At 34.4% G+C, this 26,498-nt stretch overlaps 1 protein-coding gene across 2 annotated transcripts in view; it reads right to left on the reverse strand.

The window, feature by feature from the left end:
* Positions 1-9,621, reverse strand: part of LOC134531058 (intraflagellar transport protein 43 homolog A) — a 62,483-nt gene extending 52,862 nt beyond the window's left edge. Inside the window, exons 1-3 of one of the 2 annotated variants that reach the window (XM_063366573.1) lie at positions 9,527-9,595; positions 6,379-6,498; positions 6,218-6,300 (exon numbers count right to left, since the gene is read on the reverse strand). In XM_063366573.1, coding sequence (XP_063222643.1) covers positions 6,218-6,300; positions 6,379-6,498; positions 9,527-9,568 — 245 coding nt within the window. In that variant the 5' untranslated portion in view covers positions 9,569-9,595. Of the gene's footprint in view, positions 1-6,217; positions 6,301-6,378; positions 6,499-9,526 lie in introns of both variants that reach the window. The other variant, XM_063366572.1, reaches the window with a different exon arrangement.
* Positions 9,622-26,498: the final 16,877 nt, after the last annotated feature.

The raw sequence follows: 26,498 nt of genomic DNA on the forward strand, positions 1-26,498 counted from the left end.
TTCTCGTCTGAAAAAATCTGAGTTCGCGACATTACTGGGGAACGTTTGGGCAGAGATGAAAATGGACAACATTGTCAAAGGCTTTCAGTCAACTGGGCTGTTTCCTTTTGATAAAAAAAAACTACCAGAATATTTTTTTGATCCACGAGACCTGTCCCGATACAAACAATTTATTTTAGTGGAGAATGACAAATTCACCATCACTAAAAGCCAGGTGAAAGCTATTCTGCCGTGTCCAAAATACAAAAAAGCAGGAAGAAAATCTGTGTACAAGTTTAGTGGCAGTGTTAATGTGAAAGAGAAGTAAAAATTAGAAAATTTTGATTCATTCTGCATATTTTCAGTAATTTGCTTCTTGATTTTAATAAAATATGTTAATGAAATAAACATCCAATGTTGTCCCATTGACACGTTGTTATGGTTGTTGTAGTAGAATATAATAATTTCCTGATAAAAAAAACTCAAAAAGTAATCTTTGGATCATTGTGAAGTTCGTATTGGGGTAAATAAGAACAACGTAATTATCCTCTTGAATGATATCTGCAACTTATCCCTGCCAAATGTTTTTGTGTGAACTTTATGATTTTTATAGTCTACCATCCGTACACAGAGATAGATGTTCATAATCACCCCATAGTCTTCGGGGTAATTATGAACATCTGGGGTAATTATGAACAAGCATTTTCGTTACTTTATAATTAATCCACAGCAGTAATAACCAATTTTAATTGAGGTTTTGGAGTAAAACAATAGTTTTATGGAGGTTCTAAAAGGTTTTTCATGGTTCATATGCTCCTAAAAGCCATCAGTAATTGAAACTAGTAAAATTTGTTCACAATTACCCCAACTGACCCTACTTTGGTTGGGAAAATACTGCGCATCACGAGATGGCAGAAGCTGCCAAGCTAGAAATACAAGAAGCCATCAAAAGAGGACATGTTGATGAAAATGGAATTGCACTGTTGACGGTGGTTGTTGACGGTAGTTGGCCCAAACGTTCATATCGCACTAACTACAACTCTCTTTCAGGAATGATAAGATATATCAAATTACGTCTTTACATTCTCATTTCAGTATTTTAGTCTCGACTTCAGTGTATTTCAGACGACGCCGCTGATTGGCTTGTTTTCTGGGAGATTTTTGCATACATTTTCCCCCCTTCATTTTGGAGCTGCTTTATTAACACCTCATTTCACCTATATGGGTTTTCAAGCCTTAGATATCAAAACATACCCAAACATCTTCACTCTAGAGTATTATGACAAAACTATGAAGTTCTTATTGAACCTATGTATTAAAGTTATGATAACACTATATGTAGTATGGTTGTTGCGGTACCAACTGTAGACATATTTTTCTGCAAAGTTCATTGTTGAAACTTTACATCTAATAAAAACATAATGTAAGTAATTGGATACCGGTGTCAAATGCACACTGAATATGCGTTTGTATATGATGGAACGAATACATACATTGTTGCTCTAATAAAATATTTAATTGAGCACAATTACCAACTCAATGCTCAGCACTCATATGCTCTTGCCTCAGACTACATGTTAAAATGTTTATTGTCTCGTATCAATGAAATATAATATGCAAATAATATGTTTTGTTTCAGTATTCTTATGCATTTGATATTTTTCATTTTAAAAATATATTCGTATTAAAGTTTCCGGCAATTCTTTCACATATATCTATAAATATTCACGTAAGAGTTATATCATGCGTTTTATAATTTTCTTATGTACTTAACAGTCTACAAGTATACTTATGGTTTCATTTTTGAAGATACTTTGATTACCATTCGAGATAACATTATGTTTCATAAATCCTAATTATTATTAAGTACAGGGCATTCTGCTAAAAATAAACCTAACTATTTTTCTTCGTTTGATTTTTCAGGCAGCTTTCGTGGGTTTTTACATCAAAAAAGTAATACTTATAGGTGTCAAAAATAATTATTGCTCATTCTGTCACCGTGCAGAGGTGCGCAGTGAAACACCAAAGGAACATACCTGTTTCAAAAACTGGAATTCTGACCAGAGTTCTAGTAGTATGGAGGCAGCAATTATCGCCGAGGGGTTCTTTTCTAGTATGGACATGTACGGATGCATATATGCTAAAGTAATTGCAGATGGAGACTGTAGTATATACAAGTTGTCACACAAGTTGTGAGCGTCTAGTGAAACAAATGTATGGCTATTCGCCCAATACACCTCCTATACAGCATGGGAAGGTTAACGAAGAACGTGCACTCAGGGAGGTAGAAAATGAAACCGGGCTGAAAATAAGTCAGAGTGGACTTTTTGTACATGCTGATATTCCGTTCCTAGGAGCCACACCCGACGGATTACTGGACAACAGTTCAGGAATAGTAGAAGTGAAGTGTCCGTATGGTATGATGTCTGCGCACCCTACCGATGCCATAATGGCGGGAAAATTTAAAGCTGTGAAATTTTTGGAAGGAAATTACAGTATGAACCAATAACATAACTATTACTATCAAGTTCAAAGACAACTTCAGATCACAAAAAAATATTACTGTATTTTTTCCATTTGGACTCCTCTCGGGTTGCAAACCATTCCCGTAGAACGTGATGACAATTTCTGGGAGAACGAAATTAAAGAAAAACTTTGTACATTTTACATGGAATGCCTTCTCCCCGAGATTGTTGATCCCCGCTTTCCGCGCTCAATGCCAATTAGGAATCCCAAGAGTATCGAGGAAGCACAGAGAAATCGTTTGGCCAAAACTGCAAGAAAAAAATAATGAAAATCAAATGTATTTGTAGAAGCCACGTGATTTTGTTTCATTGTATTTTAAATATTAAATTAGCTTACTTTAATTAAAAATAATAAATAAAATGTGCTCATCATACACTACTGTATTCTGCATATCTTTTTAATGCATTATATGAACGACGACTTGTGTGTATAGCCACACAAACGCATTTCAGTTTTTTTATGTCAGTTATTGTTAATATGCACTAGGAATAAATAATTATTATTCGTAGCTGTAGTATTGTTGCGGTTAACTGATGAAGAATAGCATTTCTTTTCTCATTGTGTGTTATATGCTTGTAAAATTGTCATAGCTTAATACTTTTAATTTAAACTTTTGCCAAGTGCTGGAAGCAAAGCGACCAATTTATTTGTCTATTAAGATATTAATTACTAGCTGCAGTACCCGGCGTTGCCCGGGCTGAACACAGGGTGAAGGGGACATTTTTCGAAATCAGATGTAGTTAGTAATTGTCTTCTTAATTTGAATGTCAAGTGTGCAACATAATTTATATCACTTTCAGATCTCGACAGACGTTCTGCCAGTGTATAATTATTTACCTGTATATAATCTGTATGTAATCTAGACTCTATAAAGCACTATAGAAAAAAGGTGAAAAATAAGAGATTACTAATATTGAAAAGATTCCATTATCTAGCTAATGCTCGGCATGGATTGCAATGCCTCAATCAGTTTTGTTTCGTAATATGTTTGAAGTAGTTACACATATACAAATCATCTATCCATCTCTCTAAACATATATTTATCTCTATCTACATCTTTATATATCTATGTATCTCTCTATCGCTATTTATCTCTTTATATCTACATATATACATATATACCTCACACTATCTCTATCTCTTATATATATATAAATCTCTATATAGCTCTATACATCTATATATCTCTTTATCTAACCCATTTCATTCTCTATAGCTCACTCTATCTCAACTTATCTCTGTCTCTCTCTATCTAACTCTCTCTCTCTCTCTCTCTCTCTCTATATATATATAATATATATATAATATATATATATATATCACTCTATCTCTGTCTATCTTTTATATTTAAATAAATTGTGTCATGCGTGCGCACTTATACAACAAAAACAGACGAAGTGTTGTACAGGAATTAGCCTGTATATGAAGTGGTAATTGAAAAATCATAAAAAATTCCAGATATTTTCAAGGAAAAATATACGAAATCGCACACAACCGTTGCGTAGGGAGCCGACCGCGCGGCACTTTATTTCATGACATTGACTCCCCTCCAACACCGCAGTGACACCTAGCTGCAGAGCGGAGTGTGGGCGGGGCGCGGGAGCAGAGGCAGGCGGTGGTGGGAACGAGAGCGTCAAGAGAGACACGACGACGACGGACAGTTGCTAGTTACTGAATTACAAAGATAGAAAAATTAAAATATGTTGCTTAAATAATGTGGTTAATAAATAACGCGGTAAAAAGTAGCCCATCTTCATCAGGGATAATGTCGGCTTCTAATGGAAAAATAATTTTTCAAATTGGTCCAGTAGTTTCGGAGCCTATTCAATACAAACAAACAAACAAATCTTTCCTCTTTATAATATTAGTATAGATGTGGTTATGGTACTCAAAATTACCTGTTTTATATAACAGAAAATTTGCTATTTTCGTCTACGAAAACGTTCATTATGCTGAAAACTAACAGTACATACTCGTATTGGACATATTTTATTTGTGTTTTGTTTGTGACATTGCTTTTTATGACTCCTACATTTATAAGATTTTTTCCCGTTTAATTTGGTTGTGCCATACACATTTCTTACTCCTAGTATATAACTATTACAAAGGATTTACGAATTTGCCAACTTTACTACAAGATGTGGTTATTCTAACAATAATATGTATTTGTTTTACTGTGTACAGTTTAAATATTTGATCTATGAATTAACTATATTATGACTTCAAGATTTGTTTACTGTCAAAATAGGGTACCTATGTAATGTTTGGCAGATTTTTTGGGAATTTATATGGAAATGGATATGCTGACTTGTTTTTTTATTGTTAGGCTAAATTAATTTAAAGTGGTTATTACAATATTTAAAGTACTTTATATCAATACAGAAAATAAAATTTTTGCGATTGTGTTAACATGTTTTTATGTATAGGCTACTTAGATAGCCAATTCCTACCCTCTTTTTTTAATATGGTATTCTTAGTGCGTACACTTTATCCAAATAATTCTTTATAAAATAATTAATTATACAATTAAATAACGAAGGTGAACGTAAAAAAAGGCAGTCAATGACGTAAAGTTTATTGGCGTAAAGCTGGAAATAAATAAAACTTAAAAAATGTTTTCAAGTAAGCTAATGAGGGCTAGAAGTTTTTAGAATTCTCCCAGAGATCCTTTCGGTTAGGTAAGGTGCATAAGCTCATGGCGTGAACTGGGTTAAAAGCTGGTTTTCAAAATCTCAAAGAACACTAACTATAATAAAGCAGTGCTACTCTAAAAATCAATATAGTCTTACAATCTATCAATGTTTTCTTTTGCACACACTGCTTTATTATTGAAAAACACATACCTCAACGACGAAGTTATTCAGACGTTTATTAATAGCAACACATACCACACTAAACTCAAAGAACGCTGATTTACATAGCGCTATGTAAGCTACAATGAAAATTATTAAAAATAAAATCAATACCATAAGAAAATAGCATTGCTTGTAGAAAAAAAAATGTGTACATCACTAATTTTTAGAGTCACATATTATGGAATTTTTAAATAAATAAGCATAACTATCCATCAAAATAAAAAAAAAGGACTCGCAATTTATGAAAATTTTAAGTTCTGTCAGTTTATATTTAACGTTTAGCAAATCATAAAATAAGAGCAATTTTTATGAGTAGCCTTTACGTCGTCTCGTTGACGGTGAGGTGATTATAGATGGTTACGCACAACTCTAATCAAGAACAGGGTTTGGAGAAATAATCGGCCACGGCTTGTGCTAAGGAATCAACCCAACATTTGTCTAGAGTAATTTATGGAAACAATGGAAAAATTAAAGCAGGATGGCTAGACTGAGAATCGAACCCGAGTCTCCCTAAATGCGAGTCAAATGTGTTACCGTAGCGACATCTCTCTCGGTATATAAATCCCTTCATCAATGTCTCACGCTGTGTCCAGCCCCTGCCCCGAGCTCCCGGCAGGACGACAACTGTCATTCATAATGGCCACTCAAGTTTGTAGGGGCAGACAACCGGTTTGAGGATGGCTGGTCAAGGAAGAAGTGGAGATAAAGAAACAGAAGAAGCAAGTCTGCAAACTAGGTCCCCACCACCCCCTACCACCCTGTCACATTCCAGTCCCGCCATACAGCCACGCTTCGGAGTTTACCTGGGTAGTGTTACTGACTCTTAAGGCTATCAAAAGGAAAATAAACACACTCACTTGCCCGACTTGGTGGTGTCCTCAGCCCAGCCGCCAGTACGGCGGGCTCTCGGGGGGGCCACCGGCAGCGGAGACTTGGACTTCTGCAACCAAGTCAGCACTTAGTGGCGTACAGCTGAACACACTCAAGGCCTGCAATAACACACTTCACTTCCACTCACCGGCCCTGTCCCAGCAGCACTGCCAGGTGGGCTGTCCAAAACATCTTCTGCTACCGACGTTTCACTCCTGCTGGAAGAACCAAGCGCATTGGCAGCCCTGCGACCCTTCTGGGGTGGTACCTGCATTCAAAACCCCTTCACATTTAGGTAACCTAAACACTAGTTTACTTGCAGTATTACAAATACCTAACTGTGGTACAAATGTGTGAATTATTTATAGCTGAGGAAAGATATATAAATCTTCATTAAAACTCAAGTTATTTTTAAAATATATATATTTGCAACTGTCTAAGTGCCTTACTAATGTGTTGCTTATGAAATTACTGTGGTGGCAAACTGGCAAGAAGATGACAAGTAACCCAATCCAAGCTATGAACAGTTTATGGGGTAAAATGAATGAATAGGGTTCAATGTGGTGAGTGTATTGGAAATGCCTCTGGAAAAACAATCCATTTCAAGGCAACTTCTAATAGGTTGTGGCAGGGCAGATGCAGTGCTAGTGAGACCTGTGGAGGCAGTATGTAATACATAGTTGTCGGTGGAGCAGACTGGCGTGCAGGATAACATGACAAGTTGAAGATACTCACTGAGAAAACAGATAAGCTCTGAGCACAAGAATGTTTGAGTTGAGAATATAACTGGTATGTTGGGATAGAGGGACTGCAGAATAGTCGGGATGTCCTGGTGGACCGAGTGGAGTAGACAGTACAGTGATAGGAAAGTGGCGAAAGAAGGTAATATTCCTCACAATGGGAGAGAGAGAGATCAATTGTAGGTGCAGAAGGATGCATAACGAAGTCAGATGGCTTGAAGGAGATTCAATGACAATGGCGATGAGCACAGAGGAAAGCAGCACGGAAGGAAACAAGAGAGGCAAAGCATTGATGGAGGAAAAGCTGGAAAAGAAAATTTGGGCTGACGTTTTTGCAGATATTAACCTGGTGGTAAAAGTTTTGTATTGCATATCCAAATCTATCTCTTGATCCTAATGGCATGATCCTGAATACATTTATCCTGTGGTACATGATTTTTAGCCTACTGTTTTAATTTAGTACATCGAAAGATCATGAATATAACAAAAATTGTGATGTTACAATGAATTATGCTTGTATTATCAGATCAAATAAAAACCTGAAAATGAATTATTTTTACTTCCTAACATTGTAGTATAATATTTTTATTATGCCCAGGATCTTTCGACATACTAAATTAAAACAGCAAGCATAAGTACCACAGGATCAGTCATACAGGATCATGCCATCAGGATCAAGGGGTAAACTTGGATACATGATACAGAACAATTATCCAATTGGTTCCTGTTGGAAGAAATTGTGTTTGGTTCCATCAGATTTTAGAGTGTTCCATTGGATTCTCTAGGATTATGTTGGTCTCTGTTGCAAGATATTCTGTGTTAGTTTGTATTTCAGTTTATATCACTGTATTATTTACAGGGTCATCGAGAATGAATGCTGGGATTCCAAACTGTTAAAATATTTGGCATATTAAAATGTTAAGAAAAGTCAAATGTTTTAGACTTAGCTTATTACATGTCGATATTGGTGCCACTTTTAGTTCTGGTGATGTGTAGACAGTATTCAATCTCCTGCCACTCTCCTGACAGCCCAGTGTTCCGAGCCGGTGCACCTAATGACCTCTGACATCATTCGTCGCCTCGTCCGTGTGCAACAAAGAAATTCCCATGCGTAGCCAACTTGCAACTCAGCGAATGAAACTACACAATTATTTTTGAAATTAAAGAAATATGACAAATGACCACAGCTACAGTTGCAATTGCTGTAGCGACCCCTCTTTAAGGTGATGGATGTTTGTCATGTTTTCTGCATATCCAGTGTTTTTAACTTATTCCTACAGAAGACAGTAAAGTTTCTGTGTAAACTAATATGACTGCCGCGAGGCTTAAAACAATGAAGTGTTAGGTTATCTAAGCTAAATTACAAATATTGTGTAAAATACAGTGAAGGGTGGTAAGGTTAGCTACATTTAAAACACTTCAAAAGAGTATATACAGTTTAGGCTTGGTTAGCTAAATAAAACACTTCAAAAGAGTATATACAGTTTAGGCTTCGTTAGCTATATTAAAAACCAAAAAGACGGATTCCCGGAAAATTTTACTACCGTGTCTCTGCTGCTTCCTCAATACATGGAAATGTAATAATGGCAACCAATGAAATTGCATTTCAAGGTTACAAAATATTAATTTAAAAATATATTATGCTGCAAAACCCTAGCACGGGCAGAATTTACAAACATAAATAAAAAAAACGACATTAGTAAAACAATCAATAGTCATGTAAATGGAACAATTTTTAAACAATTTTTAACATAAACAAGCATGGCTACAAACACAGTCAAGTACTAGGCTCCTATTGGTTGCACAGAGCAACGTGAACGGAAGGGCTCAGCACTGCTGAGTTAATCCGTATGGGTCTGTCTACGTCTGTGTGCTATTGTGAAAACTCTGTTACGTCTTTGTGCTATTGTGAAAACTCTGTTCCGTAAGATCCGTCTCCATTTACATGATCCATCTCCGTTCCTGTGTCATTGTAGAACGGGCCATAGAAATCATGTTTAAAATGTAGCGAAAATAATCTAACTCACCACTCTCACATTATACCTACACTTTTTTTAATGTACTTAACCTTGACTAACCAGTTGTTAAAACTGTGAACAATTGGTACACTTCTTTTCTTAAAGAATTATAACGTCCTCTTAGAGAATAATTCTAAAATACAGAATATGAACAAAAAAAATTAAAACAATTTTTTTCGTAAGTCTTTATTCGGAATTACACAAAAAAAAAATTTGGGATATATTTTATGAATGCATCTCTCCCTGAAACAATTTAGTACACTTTTAAAACCCACAATATCCCCTACAATAAAAAAAAAATTGCCCCGTTCATAACACCGGGCGGAAACTTAAACACAAGTGTACGCAATCAATAAATGCATTTATTATTTGCACTTACGTACAAAGGTGCATTGGCATTTCGTCAAAAAATAAAGGAAAAACTGAACGACTAAATGCAGTAAATGCGTCTAATTTTTTAAGTTTCAACTCATTTTTATCATGTTCGAATGCCTCTCCACAAAAATTTAATTTCACTTTTTCTGACATAATTAATTACCTTCCTACTGGGAGAAAAATCAAAATTCTTTTTCCAATCCATTTTGGTGTTTATTAAGTTAATTATTTCACCTTGGTCAAGTTCTATATGTATATTACCAACACCAACAAAATGCATACTGTAGGATTCCATGATGGTTTTACACTAAAAACATCTAATTAAAAACATAAACCCAAGATAATAGACACACTTTTTTTAATTAAAAAAATCAGAAATGAATAAAAATAACTTAAATATGTAAAAAAAAAGTTCAAAAAATTGTTTAACCGGAACATAATTTTGTTTTAAATAAACGTACTTTAAATATACTAAATATTAACCTCACAAAAACAATAAGTATTTATTAATTCATAGGGATAAAAAAGAGGATTTTCCGGAAATAAAAATAATTCGAGCGTTAACTAATTGTTTTATTTACAATAGGTAAAAATCCATTATTTAGCTAGGCCGTAAGATCTTATGTATATACTTTTACCAACAAAAAAGTGCGCCGAATGACTGAAGTAGCTGACGCAAAATGTGCTTGATATGAATAATTTTTTCTTCATTCTCAATCAAAAAAAAATGTTTTACAATAAGCATACAAAAGTGAAGTTCTACTCAGCAATAAACAAGAAAAATTTAAGTTTTAAAAAAAAGTACCTACTTAAAACAAAAATACTAACTAAACATGGACAACTGCAGTACGATTTTTATTATAAATTTTAATTCATAGGGATCAAACTAAGGATTGTCCACACATAACTTATTGTTCCAGGGTTAGCCCAAGGCTTTCTTTACAATTTGTACCATCCACAATTTTAAGCTGGGCCGTGAGATCTTCTCTATATACTTTTACCAACAAAAAAGTGCACCGAATGACTGAAGTAGCCTGCGCAAAATATGCATGAATTTAATAATTTTTTTCCTTCATTGTCAGTCAAGAAAATTTTTTTTTACGATAAGCATACAAATGTGAATGTTCTACTCAGCAATAAACCAGAACATATATAAGTTTTAAAAATAAGTACTTAAAAAAAACACTTATTGAACATGGACCACTGCAGTCAGATTTTTATTATAAATTTTAATTCATAGGGATCAAACTAAGGATTGTCCACACATTACTTATTATTCCAGCGTTAGCCCAAGGCTTTCTTTACCATATGTACCATACACAATTATAAGCTGGGCCGTGAAATAATCTGTATATACTTTTACCAACAAAAAAGGGCGCCGTATGACTAAAATAGCCTGCGCGAAATGTGCTTGAATATTATAATTTTTTCCGTCATGCTCAATAGAAAAAAAAATTTATTTACATTACGCATACAAAAGTTAATATTCTACTCAGCAATAAACCAGAAAATATTTAAGTTTGAAAAATAAGTACTTATAAAAACACTAACTAAACATTAACCACTGAAGCCAGATTTTTATTATAAATTTTAATTCATAGGGATCAAACTAAGAATAGTCCGAACATAACACATGATTCCAATGTTAGCTAAAGGTATCATTTACAATTTGTACCATCCACAATTTTAAGCTGGGCCGTGAGATCTTCTGTATATAATTTTACCAACAAAAAAGTGTGCCGAATTGCTGTTGTAGCCTGCGCGTAATGGGCAAAAAAAAATAATTTTTTTCTTCATTATCAATCGAGAAAGAAATGTTTTACAATAAGTATACAAAATTGAAAGTTCTACTCAGCAATTAACCAGAAAATATTTAAGTTTGAAAAATAAGTTCTTCAAAAAACACTAGCTAAACATGGACCTCTGCATTCCAAATTTTTATGATAAATTTTAATTCATAGGGATCAAACTAAGGATTGTCCGAACATAACGTATGATTCCAATGTTATCCCAAGGCTTTCTTTACAATTTGTACCATCCATAATTTTAAGCTGGGCCGTGAGATCTTCTGTATATACTTTTAACAACCAAAAAGTGTGCCGAATGACCGAAGTATCCTATGCAAAATATGCTTGAATTTGATAATTGTTTTTCTTCATTGTCAGTCAAGAAAAAAATTTATTTACATTAAGAATACAAAAGTGAATGTTCTACTCAGCATTAAACCAGAAAATATTTCAGTTTGAAAAATAAGTACATAAATAAAAACAAACAAATCATGGCCCACTGCAGCCAGATTTTTATTATAAATTTTAATTCATAGGGATCAAACTAAGGATAGTCCACACATAACTTATTATTACAGCGTTAACCCAAGGCTTTCTTTACAATATGTACCATTCACAATTTTTAGCTTGGCCGTGAGATCTTCTGTATATACTTTTACCAACAAAAATGTGCGCCGAATGACTGAAGTAGCCTTCGCAAAATATGCTTGAATTTAATTTTTTTTTTTCTTCATTGTCAGTCAAGAAAAAATTTACTTACATTAAGCATACAAAAGTGAAGGTTCTACTCAGCAATAAAAAAGAAAATATTTAAGTTTTAAAAACAAGTACTTAAAAAAATACTAACTAAACATTAACCACCACAGTCAGATTTGTATTATAAATTTTATTTTATAGGGATCAAACTAAGGATTGTTTACACATTACTTATTATTCCAGCGTTAGCGCAAGGCTTTCTTTACCATATGTACCATCCACAATTTTAAGCTGGGCCGTGAGATCTTCTGTATATACTTTTACCAACAAAAATGTGCGCCGAATGACTGAAGTAGCTTGCGCAAAATATGCTTGAATTAAATTTTTTTTTTCTTCTTTGTCAGTCAAGAAAAAAATTTATTTACATTAAGCATACGAAAGTGAAGGTTCTACTCAGCAATAAATAAGAAAATATTTTAGTTTTAAAAATAAGTACTTAAAAAAAACACTTATTGAACATGGACCACTGCAGTCAGATTTTTATTATAAATTTTAATTCATAGGGATCAAACTAAGGATTGTCCGAACATAACACATGATTCCAATGTTAGCTAAAGGTATCATTTACAATTTGTTCCATCCACAATTTTAAGCTGGGCCGTGAGATCTTCTGTATATAATTTTACCAACAAAAAAGTGTGCCGAATGACTGAAGTAGCCTGCGCGAAATGGGCTTGAATAAAATAATTTTTTCTTCATTCTCAATCGAGAAAGAAATGGTTTACAATAAGTATACAAATTTGAAAGTTCTACTCAGCAATTAACCAGAAAATATTTAAGTTTGAAAAATAATTTCTTCAAAAAACACTAGCTAAACATGGACCAATGCAATCCAAATTTTTATGATAAATTTTATTTCATAGGGATCAAACTAAGGATTGTCCGAACATAACATATGATTCCAATGTTATCCCAAGGCTTTCTTTACAATTTGTACCATCCATAATTTTAAGCTGGGCCGTGAGATCTTCTGTGTATGATTTTACCAACCAAAAAGTGTGTCGAATGACTGAAGTTGCCTGCGCAAAATATGCTTGAATTTGATAATATTTTTTCTTCATCGTCAGTCAAGAAAAAAATTTAGTTACATTAAAAATACAAGTGAATGTTCTACTCAGCATTAAACCAGAAAATATTTAAGTTTGAAAAATAAGTACTTAAAAAATACTAACTAATCATGGCCCATTGCAGCCAGATTTTTATTATAAATTTTAATTCATAGGGATAAAACTAAGGATAGTCCACACATAACTTATTATTACAGCGTTAACCCAAGGTTTTTTTTACAATATGTACCATCTACAATTTTAAGCTTGGCCGTGAGATCTTCTGTATATTCTTTTACCAACAATAATGTGCGCCGAATGACTGTAGTAGTCTGCGCAAAATATGCTTGAATTTAATTTTTTTTTTCCTTCATTGTCAGTCAAGAAAAAATTTATTTACATTAAGCATACAAAAGTGAATGTTCTTCTCAGCAATAAACCTGAAAATATTTAAGTTTGAAAAATAATTAATTTGAATAAAACCAACAAAAACATTAACCACTGCAGTCAGATTTTTATTATAAATTTTATTTTATAGGGATATAACTAAGAATTGTCCACACATTACTTATTATTCCAGCGTTAACGCAAGGATTTCTTTCCAATTTGTACCATCCTCAATTTTAAGCTGGGCCGTGAGATCTTCTGTATATAATTTTACCAACAAAAAAGTGAGCCGAATGAATGAAGTTGCCTGCGCATAAATGCTTGAATTGAATAATTGTTTTTCTTCATTGTCAGTAAAGAAAAAAAATATTTACATTAAGCATACAAAAGTGAATGTTCTTCTCAGCAATAAACCAGAAAATATTTAAGTTTGAAAAATAATTCATTTGAATAAAACTAACAAAAACATTAACCACTGCAGTCAGATTTTTATTATAAATTTTATTTTATAGGGATCAAACTAAGAATTGTCCACACATTACTTATTATTCCAGCGTTAACGCAAGGATTTCTTTCCAATTTGTACCATCCTCAATTTTAAGCTGGGCCGTGAGATCTTCTGTATATAATTTTACCAACAAAAAAGTGAGCCGAATGAATGAAGTTGCCTGCGCATTAATGCTTGAATTGAATAATTGTTTTTCTTCATTGTCAGTAAAGAAAAAATTTATTTTACAATAAGCATACAAATTAAAGGTATACTCAGCAAAAAACAAGAAAATATTTAAGTTTGAAAAATAAGTACTTAAAAAACCACTAACTATACATAACCCACTGCAGCCAGATTTTAATTATAAATTTTAATTTATAGGGATCAAACTTAGAATTGTCCACACATTACTTATTATTCCAGCGTTAACGCAAGGATTTCTTTCCAATTTGTACCATTCACAATTTTAAGCTGGGCCGTGAGATCTTCTGTATATACTTTTACCAACAAAAATGTGCGCCGAATGACTGAAGTAGCCTGCGCAAAATATGCTTGAATTTAATATTTTTTTTCTTAATTGTCAGTCAAGAAAAAAATGTATTTACATTAAGCATACAAAAGTGAAGGTTCTACCTAGCAATAAACAAGAAAATATTTAAGTTTGAAAAATAAGTACTTAAAAAGAAAACTAACTAAACATTAACTACTGTAGTCAGATTTTTATTATAAATTTTATTTCATAGGGATCAAACTAAGGATTGTCCACACATTACTTATTATTCCAGCGTTAGCGCAAGGCTTTCATTACCATATGTACCATCCACAATTTTAAGCTGGGCCGTGAGATCTTCTGTATATACTTTTACCAACAAAAAAGTGCGCCGAATGACTGAAGTAGCCTGCGCAAAATATGCTTGAATTTTATAAATTTTTTTTCTTCATTGTCAGTCAGGAATAAAATTTATTTACCTTAAGCATACAAAAGTGAAGGTTCTACTCAGCAATTAACCAGAAAATATTTAAGTTTGAAAATTAAGTACTTAAAAAAAACTAACTAAACATTAACCACTGCAGTCAGATTTTTATTATAAATTTTATTTCATAGGGATCAAACTAAGGATTGTCCACACATTACTTATTATTCCAGCGTTAGCGTAAGGCTTTCTTTACAATTTTTACCATCCACAATTTTGAGCTGGGCCGTGAGAATTTCTGTATATACTTTTACCAACAAAAAAGTGCGCCGAATGACTGCATTAGCTGACGCGAAAAGTGCTTCAATTGAATAATTTTTTCTTCATTCTCAATCGAGAAAAAAAAATTGTTTTTCAATAAGCATACAAATGTGAAGGTTCTACTCAGTATTAAACCAGAAAATATTTGGTTTTCAAATATAATTACAAAAAATAAACACTATCTTAACATGGACCACTGCAGCGAAATTTTTATTTTAAATTTTAATTTATATGGAACAAACTAAGTATTTTCCACACATACCTCTTTATTCTATCGCTAGCCCAAGGCTATCTTTACAATTTGTACCATCCTTAATTTTAAGCTAGGCCGTGAGATCTCCTGTATATACTTTTACCAACAATAATGTACGCCGAATGACTGACACGGTCTCAATTTATATTGATATTCCATGTGTCGCAGTCATTCGCTCCCAGACGACGATATCTGACTGTAGATTTAAGGCAATATAATATACGTTTAATCACTAGCATTTTTCTTTTCAACAAGCATAAAGTTCTTAATGATTAATTTATCATATATATTATTGAGTGAAAACTATTTTATGCATGGCCTAAAATGTAATTTATGAAATGATTGTAGAAACTTAGAAGTTTCTTATACATTCATGTGTTTGCAATTGAGTGTACAATTTTACTATCTTCACACATATATGTGCTGACATAAAAAATTAAGTTTTGAAAATATAGAAATTTATTTCTTTTGTAGCTGGCTAGTAGTGTAGAGGCTTAAAATTAATCCCTTCCGTATTATTCAAGTACTCCATATGGGCAAATTTTGTACGCGAGGACACAATTACACTACTGCCCACTTGAATTTGGATACGGTCTTAAATGGATTGGATGACAATGAATCTACAAATCTAACTAAAGAAGCAAATTTACATGTATCAAAAAATAAATCATAGTTGTGCATACACCTACTGAAATGTAACAAAGGGTATGAAATCACTCGTTGCCTAAATAAGTTAATAAGAGTTAGTTACGCACATTCATACACAGATTCACGTTGTAAGCAGCCCACAAAATAATAATACATTTTTTGCATATTTCATTTCATGTTCGGACGGCACTTGTGATATGATTTCCGGGGACAAATACATACAATATATATTTAAGGCGAATAGCTAAGTTTTCCGAATGCATAGAAGTCTGGACCAGAGCCTGATTCTCGTCGCTGCAATATGTTGATAAACATTTGGAAGAATGCACGGGGATTGCTAGCATAGAGTTACTCGTGGCTCGTGTGAAATTACTATGATAACTGTGTAGGTAATTTATATTGTCGACACACAATAAGGTGATCCGGGCTGCATTTCCATAAAGGGAGAACTGTAATTATGCTAATTTGCAATATCTGCTACTTCCAGGTGAGGACTGTTTTTATCAGAACTTAATGTTTTTCTCAACGCTGTAGAGAAATTAATTTTAACTCATTCAAGCGATAGCCTTTGTTTATCATATAAGCGGAACCAATTCATATAGCCTGGGGTTTCTCTGTTTACAGCATAAGGTTTTTTTTTCATGTGTTCGTTTAGAAATGGAAGCAAGACTTTAACATTACTAATTGAGTAATCAATATGAATTGATTAAGTATTAAAATATACATGTACATCAGCTTGATTGTAGTATTGGAATTAATATAAATCATTAATTAATAAAGAAAATAACAGTTTGAAAAGATTCGAACCCTAATGGATACGAGCTATTATTGGTAGCCATCTATGTGGTTAAGTGTTGTTTAATGTGTAAGAAAAGACGCATCGCCGAAAATTCGCCACCAACAAAGTCGACAAACAAAATAAAATACATCGCCATCAAAGACTTTACTTTGGTAAGGACCTCTCTGATAGAATTTCCACCAAATACTAACTAATGATGGCCCGTTATCAGTTATCGTAATCATCGGCAATTTTTCAGATATGGCCTATTGGTAAAATAAACCTTATCGTTTAAACATTTCTTTACAAACTGGCCTGCTTTTGACATGGCGTCACGTCAGGCTGCTACAAGGACAAAAGCAGCAGAAAAACTGTTCTTTCGTAAATGGGAGAAAGATTTGGGAAGTAAGTTTATGGTGCTCAATATTTTTAACTGGCCGTTCTTAATTTACAGTGATTTTACGGCAAGAGCCTCTTTGCTCCTAGAGCAATAAATCTAACCCGCCCGTCGCTGCCAGGAAGTAGCGGGTTTGCTTGTCCCTTCCCCGCCCCCTGCTGACAAACCTTCCAACAACACTGCTGCGACCTTCCCCGCATGTTTTATTACCCGAATGGTAGAGTGACAAAAACACAAGCGACCGAAATCGTTCCTTGCCCACCGGCCGCTTAGTCGCGCGCGTGCACGCGGAGTGCAAAAACACAGTCCTTGCAGTTCATACTATTAAGTTTAATTAAGTATAATCGTAGTTTAAAGTGACTCATACAATGCCCAACACCGACGCAGCCATCTAAAAATACTGTCGTGCTTTGGCCCAGCGGGGCTCTAATTATGGTCTGATTTTTTTCCCTTTTTGGGGTCCCGAGACCCTAATTGGCGAAGCGCCCAAGAATAATCTCCTACACATTTACAATTCTTACTGATCAAAACCGCGGCCGTCACGGCTCCATCGCCGAGTATCACCGCGCGGTCAAGGCGCCCAACAATCGGGCCCCCTTCAGAGGGATTCGTGCTGCACAAATAGTCCAGGAAACCAAGACTTAAAAAGGCACAAACCTGTGAAAAATTTGTCCAAAGCTGAATTTTTGCACAGTTGTAGATTTGACTATGCTTAATAACATACCGAAAGTTTACCGCTGTAGACCTTGTGCGTATCACCGAAAATTTGCATTTAAGTCCTAGATGACAGCGACTTACATCAGTCCATTAAAATGCTACCCATTTGTACAATTTTTAATTTAGACTGTCCATAAAATTACCAAAATAATCTTGAGACTCTAATACAGCCATTAATGTTCTAAAAGCATAAATTGTTAATGTTAAAGATATGATATTAAGCGATTAATTCATGACATTTTTTTTTATCTTTGCCACCCAGATAAAAATACTATTTATACCAATTTGAAGAGTCCATTGCGAAAAATGTCCAAATAAATGTTTTAGGTTATACCTTTAGCTTTAAGACAGTATATTTATAAAGAGTCTAACGTAATTAGTTGGCTCATTAAAGCGGCCCGAGCGTTGCAGTGTACTGCGGCTGGACTGATTTCTCACGGCCACCGCCGTTCCGGCGCGGCATTGCGACACACTGCGTACTGCGACACTCATTCAACTTGGTATTATTTAGGGATTACTTAAAATATAGCTAAGTCATATGAGAAAGTGTATTTGTGTTACATGTAATGAGATATGCATTTTTTTCTTATATGAATGTTTTTTGATACAATAAAATTAACAATAAACGATTTCTGCTTGGAACTTGTAAATGAAAAACTCTAGAGGACCTCTGGTTTTATATCTGCATGGATTTATTCTGTTTCAAAAATTTTATTATTAAAAATATTTTTTTTGAAACATTTTTTTTATTTCTGATACATCGTTTTATTTTAGATCAGAACAATGCAAAACTTTTAATGTAGCCTGTATTCGACAAAATGAAAAATTATATATTTACTTCTTTAAAATCAGTTTACTACATAAAAATGGAATAAAACGATACATCGTAAATGTACTCTGAGTTTTTTTTTCACTTTTACAACATAATTCCTATAATAATAGGGTTTTTTTTTTCCAGAAAATAGATAAAACACGAGTTGTGTTATAAAACGTATAGGTAGCATTACATATTAATTTTTTTTAATAAGTTAATGTATTTGAGTGCTGCGCCTAGCTGACGTCGTTGGATTGCTAGTGGCAAAGAGCAGTGGTGGATGTTTTTGCAAGATTTTGACCGTATTTTATGACCCTACCTGTGAGAGGGTGTTCGTACTAGAAATCCTAACGGTTAGGGAAACTATCCATTCTCTGTAGTCACGTACGGGTGTGCTACTCGCGCAATATCGTCAAATATCACAACTTTCCGGGACGTTCGGTCATTTCTCGGTTACACCATAGTAAACGGAACAAAATCTTGTCTGTAGTCATTTAATATTCCTATTACCGTAGCAGTATGGCGTTTGAGGGCAAACCAAGTTTGCTGTATACTGAGAGCCTACTTAAAAAAAGTATTTATGGAGTTATTAAATTATTTACTAAACACAATTTTGTGGATCGTTTGGGAAATTATCATTTAGGACTTAACTGCTCGTTATTGGTGTGATCACAAGGGTTACATCGGTAAACTTTTGACATGTTACTAAGAAACGTTTATTCTACAACAGTACAAAGTTTCTGCTTTGGGATAATTTTCCAGGTTTCTTAACAGCGAAATTCGTCCCGACCCCAAGCCGACTTTGGCAACCTCACAGTAGTACACACTACACGGCTCGGATCGCTTCAGCGGTTAGACGAATTGTATGAGACACTTAAAAAATATACCAATTTAAAGATGAATAAATATGCAACAACTTTTACTTAAAGCGATTTCCATGTTGGGCTCTTTAAGTTTATGTAAAATGTATTTATATTTCCTTAAAATTGAATGAAAGTGAATTCGTTAACTTTTTTGATTTAAATTGTCTATTTTATAGAAAGATGTTTAAACTTTGTACTTTTTATCACTATCCTCAGATAGGGCAATGTTTCTAGATTATTTTGAATTCCATACTGTCAGTCTACTCCATAAACTGCATTTGCAATATCCATTATTGTGGATCGTTGCAAAAAATTGTCATTTTGGGCTTAACTGCTTTTTTTGGCGTGACGCACAAGGTTTGCATCGGTAAACTTTTGACATGTTACTAAGAAACGTTCATTCTACAACTGTACAAAATTTCTGTTTTGGGATAATTTTCCATGTATTAAAAACCTTTGTTTCTTTACAGCGAAATTCGTCCCGACCCGAGCCTACTTCGACAACCTCGCAGTAGTATACACTACGCGGCTCGGATCGCTTTAGCGGTCATACACATTGTACCAGGCTCTCAAAAAATAAACTAATTTAAAGTTTAAGAACTTTGCAACTACTTTTATTTAATGTTTTCACATCGTGCTCTTCGTGTTTTTGTAATACATATTTCCATTTATTCCTTTTTTTTATATATATAACACCTCTCCTCTAATATTATTGAATAAATAGCATATTTAGTCAAACGTAGTGAAAGATTTTTCAATTTAATCATTGAGAATAATGTTTTGAGTAAGTTTTGGTTACGTTATAGTACCATATTGTTGAGTGGTTAATAAAGTATTATTTAGGACTTAACTTCTCGTTTTTCGGTGTTCCGCACAAGGTTTGCGGAGGTAAACATTTCAAATGTTACCAGAAAACTTTAATGTTACTACTGTTTTAAATTTAAGTTAGGAGCAAATTTTACAAAAATTAAAAATCTTCGATTTCGTGGGAGTGAGAGTGGCCACAGCGCTTGCGGCTGTGGCTCTGTCGCAGTGCGTAGACGACATTGATAAGCTCAGGAGTCTCTAGTGATCCTATAAATTAAGCTAGACTTTTGAGAGATATGTCCCTGTTAAGCTTAAGAACTATACAATAACTTTTTTTCAAGAAATATTTGCGTAAGACCCTTTATTTTTAAGTGAATTGTCTTTTTATTGCCTTGACTGATGTAAAAAAACATATTTCATTAATTAAACATTTTTTTCTTACCTTTAATATTAACACTTAGAACTTTATTCATTATAAATGTGAGAATTAGTGCTTTAAGATTATTTTCATATAGCTATCGAGAGTCTACGGTAAAAAGTGCGTAAATGGGAAGCATTTTAATGAACTGCTGCAAGTCGCTGTCATCTAGGACTTAAATGCAAATTTTCAGTGATACGCACAAGGTCTACATCGGTAAACTTTCGGTATGTTATTAAGCATAGTCGACTCTACCACTGTGCAAAAATTCAGCTTTGGACAAATTTTTTACAGGTTGAAACCTTTGTTTCCTGGGCTAAAACCCCGACCGACTTCCTCCAGGAGGAATTCACAGCCCTACGACTGTCTGTCCATAACTTGCGGTTTCTGGAAAACCGCGGGACCAGGCAGAAGAGCGAGGGCGCCTCAGGCCTGCGATCCTGAGCGCATCCGCGCCCTACGCGAGCTCGCAGGCGGCTCATAAGAGTAGGCTAGACGACTACAGGCGTCCGGCGCCCCACGCAGTGCAGCAGGTGCCAGCGCTTCGGCCACTCACAACAGAATGGACTCGAGCTAGTTATTATTTCAACCATAACAATACAAACAATTTAAACATAATTTCCAACATGGCCTGCATTCCCTTTCTCTCATGTTTGCTGGCGACTCGTTGGCCACTACTCTGGTAACAAAATAAACTCAGTTCAGGCACGAGTAGGAAAAAACCATACACTGCTCCCAGTCCACGACAAATCTCTCTCATACCTTGGCCATAAGATAAACACAACAGGTCTTAAAGAACAATCATCCTCGGTGAGCTATTTATTAAACCTAATGTGTAGCTAGTATTAAAATACATAAACCACATGAAAATTACATTTATAACTAATATATTATTACGACAGGCTGCCCTCTGAACACTAACAGTCCTAATAATACAGGCAGCCTCAGTCCTTTTTAAGTTCGCTAGTTCACGAAGAGACCAGTCAGTCGACGCCAATATAGGTACTCGGGAGGGCAATGGGTACTACTGCCTCTCGGTCCGCGGCTCAGCGATATGGCCGCATCTCCAGGCGATGGTTCATCTCGTCCAGGAATGCCTGAGCTTGTGCCTGGTCCTCTCTCCTCATCTGGGTCCTGGGCGCAACCCCAGGATCAGCCACGACCAGCGGCCTGGACTGCGACTCGCTCGCGGCTCTGCTACTCGCTGGTGACCCGGTACCAATTCCAAACCTCTCCCTGGACTCCGGGTGTAGGGTACCCACTGCTGATCAGCAAACAGCGCTTTAAGTTGTGGTACTCGCCTTGGTCCTCAGGCGAGTAGGGACTCACTAGGCAGGTGGGTAGTTGGCAGACCTGGTTCCAATCTCCAACACTCGCTCAGTCTTCTCGGTCGCTATAGCACGGCCGTTAGGTGTCACATGAAACCAAGCCTCACGTAGCCAGACCCACCGACGCTCGTGCAATGTAACTTAGCCTCACACTAGAAACTGAGTGAATCACTCCGACGGCAAGTAACTGTCCATGGTAATGATGTGACCGTAGTTCACATCTTACAGGTCTGAAAGAAGACGTAAGTTATAAAAAAAATATTTAATAGCAAAATAATTGGTTAAATTCACTGTTTATTTTACAGTTTATTTTCAGTGATTGTGCACAATAGTTTTCTCTCAAAACCGCTCGCTTGAAAAGAGACTTATTATGAAAGCAATTATTTATTTAGAATCGTTAACTTGCATTAATGACTTCGGTTGTTTCCTAAAAATAGTTACATATAAGTCCAACACTATAATGATTTTCTATATTACACTTTGTGTCTTACAACTGTCGTTGCTTATAATGTGACGAAAAATACTAAAGAACAGCAGTCGGTATTTATTCAGAAGATCTCACGGCCCAGCTTAAAAATGTGGATGGTACAAATTGTAAAGGATACCTTTAGCTTACATTGGAATAATGTGTTATGTTCGGACAATCCTTAGTTTGACCCCTATGAATTAAAATTTATCATAAAAATTTGGAATGCAATGGTCCATGTTTAGCTAGAGATTTTTTAAGTAATTATTTTTCAAACTTAAATATTTTCTGGTTTATTGCAGAGCAGAACTTTCAAATTTGTATACGTATTGTAAAACATTTCTTTCTCGGTTGAGAATGAAGAAAAAAATTATTTTATTTAAACACATTTCGCGCAGGCTACTTCAGTCATTCGGCGCACTTTTTTGTTGGTAAAAGTATATACAGAAGATCTCACGGCCTAGCTACAAATTGTGGCTGGTACAAATTGTAAAGGATACCTTTAGCTTACATTGGAATAATGTGTCATGTTCAGACAATCCTTAGTTTGATCCCTATGAATTAAAATGTATCATAAAAATTTGGCAGGGAATGGTCGATGTTTAGCTAGAGTTTTTTTTAAGTACTTATTTTTCAAACTTAAATATTTTCTTGTTTATTGCTGAGTAGAACCTTCACATTCGTATGCTTATTTGAAATATATTTTTTTTTTTAGATTGAGAATGAAGGAAAAAAGTATTTAATTCGAGCACATTTCGCGCAGGCTACTTTTGTCATTCGGCGCACTTTTTTGTTGGTAAAAGTATATACAGAAGATCTCACGGCCCAGCTTAAAATTGTGGCTGGTACAAATTGTAAAGAAAGCCTTTGGCTAACATTGGAATCATGTGTTATGTTCGGACAATCCTTAGTTTGATCCCTATGAATTAAAATGTATAATAAAAATCTCGCTGCAGTGGTCCATGTTCAATAAGTGTTTTTTTTTAAGTACTTATTTTTAAAACTAAAATATTATCTTGTTTATTGTTGAGCAGAACTTTCAAATTTGTATACGTATTGTAAAACATTTATTTCTCGGTTGAGAATGAAAAAAAAAATATTTTATTCAAACACATTTCGCACAGGTTACTTCAGTCATTCGGCACACATTTTGTTGGTAAAAGTATATACAGAAGATCTCACGGCCCAGCTTAAAATTGTGGATGGTACATATTGTAAAGGTTACCTTTAGCTTACATTGGAATCATGTGTTATGTTTGGACAATCCTTAGTTTGATCCCTATGAATTAAAATTTATCATAAAAATTTGGAAGGGAATGGTCGATGTTTAGCTAGAGTTTTTTTTTAAGTACTTATTTTTCAAGCTTAAATATTTTCTGGTTTATTTCTGAGTAGAACCTCCACTTTCGTATGCTTATTTGAAACATTTTTTTTTATATAGAGAATGAAGGAAAAAAATATTTAATTCGAGCACATTTCGCGCATGCTACTTCAGTCATTCGGCGCAATTTTTTGTTGGTAAAAGTATATACAGAAGATCTCACGGCCCAGCTTAAAATTGTGGATGGTACAAATTGTAAAGGTTACCTTTAGCTTACATTGAAATCATGTGTTATGTTTGGACAATCCTTAGGTAATTTTATTCCCATGAATTAATATATTTATATGATTTCATTTTCAAGATTTTTTATTTAGTTTGACCATTATCTCTTAATTATTTTAATAAAAAAAATGGTTGCGGGTTTTAGTAATTATACTACGTGCTTATTAAATGATTTGCCATTGTTTTTTTTATTTTTTTTATCATTTCGCTATGATGTTTTTGGTTGCGGTAGTATTTTTCTTTGCCCATGACCCTGCGCCATCTTGTTTCCGGTGTTGGTGTTGGTATATACAATATAGAACTTTACCGAGCTAATTATTTCAAATTATAACTAGAGCACATTTGTCGAAGCATTAATTTGCTTCAACACATCATAGAACACATGTAACCAAATATTGTATAAGAACAATATAGGAAAAACAGGCCATTTAACATGGCGAGCGCTGGCAACACATGACTGCAGCGATCCTAGCGGCTTGTCCTGCAGAACGCCCGCGAAATTCAAATTTCCGTGTATTATAATGGGAGATTTCGGCACATTTTTTCTCTCGTCTTTTGAAAACTTGTCATCGTGAAAATGAATTAACCATCCTTGTATTGGTATTAAAACAGTGTTTCATAACTAGAACAAGTTTTTTTTTACAATCTACAAAGATTTATTGACTAAAAGATCTGAAAAATTATGTCATTTCAAACATAACAGACAAACTAAAGGACACATATGTGACACAAATTAACAATTAAATATACACTATATCTTTTACTTCGTAAATATTCCGCAAAAAAATTAAAAACATGTAAATTCCTAAAGCTGGGTTTACGATTTATTTCCTTAAGAATTATAACAACATCGAGCACACGATTAAGTCAAAACTACATTTTCCAGTTTATGATTGACATAGAAGTCGTTAATTCTAACCAATCACAGCACAAAACACATGATCGGCAATTGTTCGAAACGGAGAAGCAGGTTTGAAATAGGTTATTGACATATGGGATATCTATTTTTCGAAATGGATGATGATTACAAATGACAAATATACGAATTCTAACCAAAAATACTGCCTCGCTCGGTCCAATAATAAGACAACTTCCGGTTGAAAGGTTCCGGTTTGTTGTGATTGGTCGCTTCCCTTACATCTTAACGAAAAATATAAAATATAACCATTTCTGTTAAGTCTTAAGTCATCATATGGTTCGCACACAACCCGTCAAAATTCACACACGACAATCATAAACCATTCCACTAGTTTACATAGAGTCATATGGTGAGTACACGACTAAGTCTTAAGTCTTAATTCATAATTTTCAATCGTAAACCCACCTTAAGGAAGAGTTCATCTGGGAAAAAAAATTAAACACATACAAAAAAAATCATAGATACTTGTTCCAAAAACAAAAGTGAAATTTCTCAATATCGCTAGTATTACCAAACCATTTACAAAATTAAAGTAACTTAAATGTAGCTAACACAATGTAAGTTACTGTTCAAAAAAATTTTACAGTATAATAAATGTAGCTAACCTAACCAACTATTTAAGTTTTTTTAATGTAGCAAACAAAATTTTCACAACTGTTGAAATAAGTAAATACTGATGAACTCTTGAAATATAGCAGCAGGTCCAGATTTAGAGGTCTGGAGGCCTCGGGGAAACAGAGGAGCGGAGGCCCCCTGGCCACAAATTATTTGCCAAATAAAATGAACAATTTTTTTCAGTCGAGCACAATCAAATACGACATTCGGTTTATGTTGTAGATTACAAGATAACGATGAAAATACTCACGTCCGTAAAAATTCGAAAGGATTTACATTTATTGCACAATGTTCGTATGTTCGTAGCTTCTCAGACGCACGAGAATGTATCAAATTCCGGGATTCCCTGCTACAAGCACGCCACTCAGCGGACACTTGTCAATGCTACAGACAAAAAACAGATGAATCAGATACCATCGTATCTCATATCGACACGCAAATACGGGGAATAGGCTGAATAGGCATTTCAATATTTTACTGATTGCCTGATTGGAGTGAACAAATATAGATAAATTATTTCTGTTAATATTTAACAATAATATAATCATGCATGTACAAAGTACTGTAGGTAAAGATAAAACAGAGAAAAAAGAATATCAAAAGAAAAAATGGTTACTAGTGTGACGCCGTCCCCGTTGCCTGATCTGAATTTTAAGTGAATTTAAACTGTTTAATTAATTTTGGGTCTCAAGGGCGGGGTTCCTGGCCTCGTGGCTGTAGGCAGGGACGCGTCGACAAATGACCCCCCGGGCTGTTATGGCCTCCCAAGACGCCTTATTAATAAAACACACACGTACTATTAGCTGTT

This window comes from Bacillus rossius, chromosome 3, assembly GCF_032445375.1.
Source record: "Bacillus rossius redtenbacheri isolate Brsri chromosome 3, Brsri_v3, whole genome shotgun sequence".
In the NCBI taxonomy this organism is placed as follows: Eukaryota; Metazoa; Arthropoda; class Insecta; order Phasmatodea; family Bacillidae; genus Bacillus; species Bacillus rossius.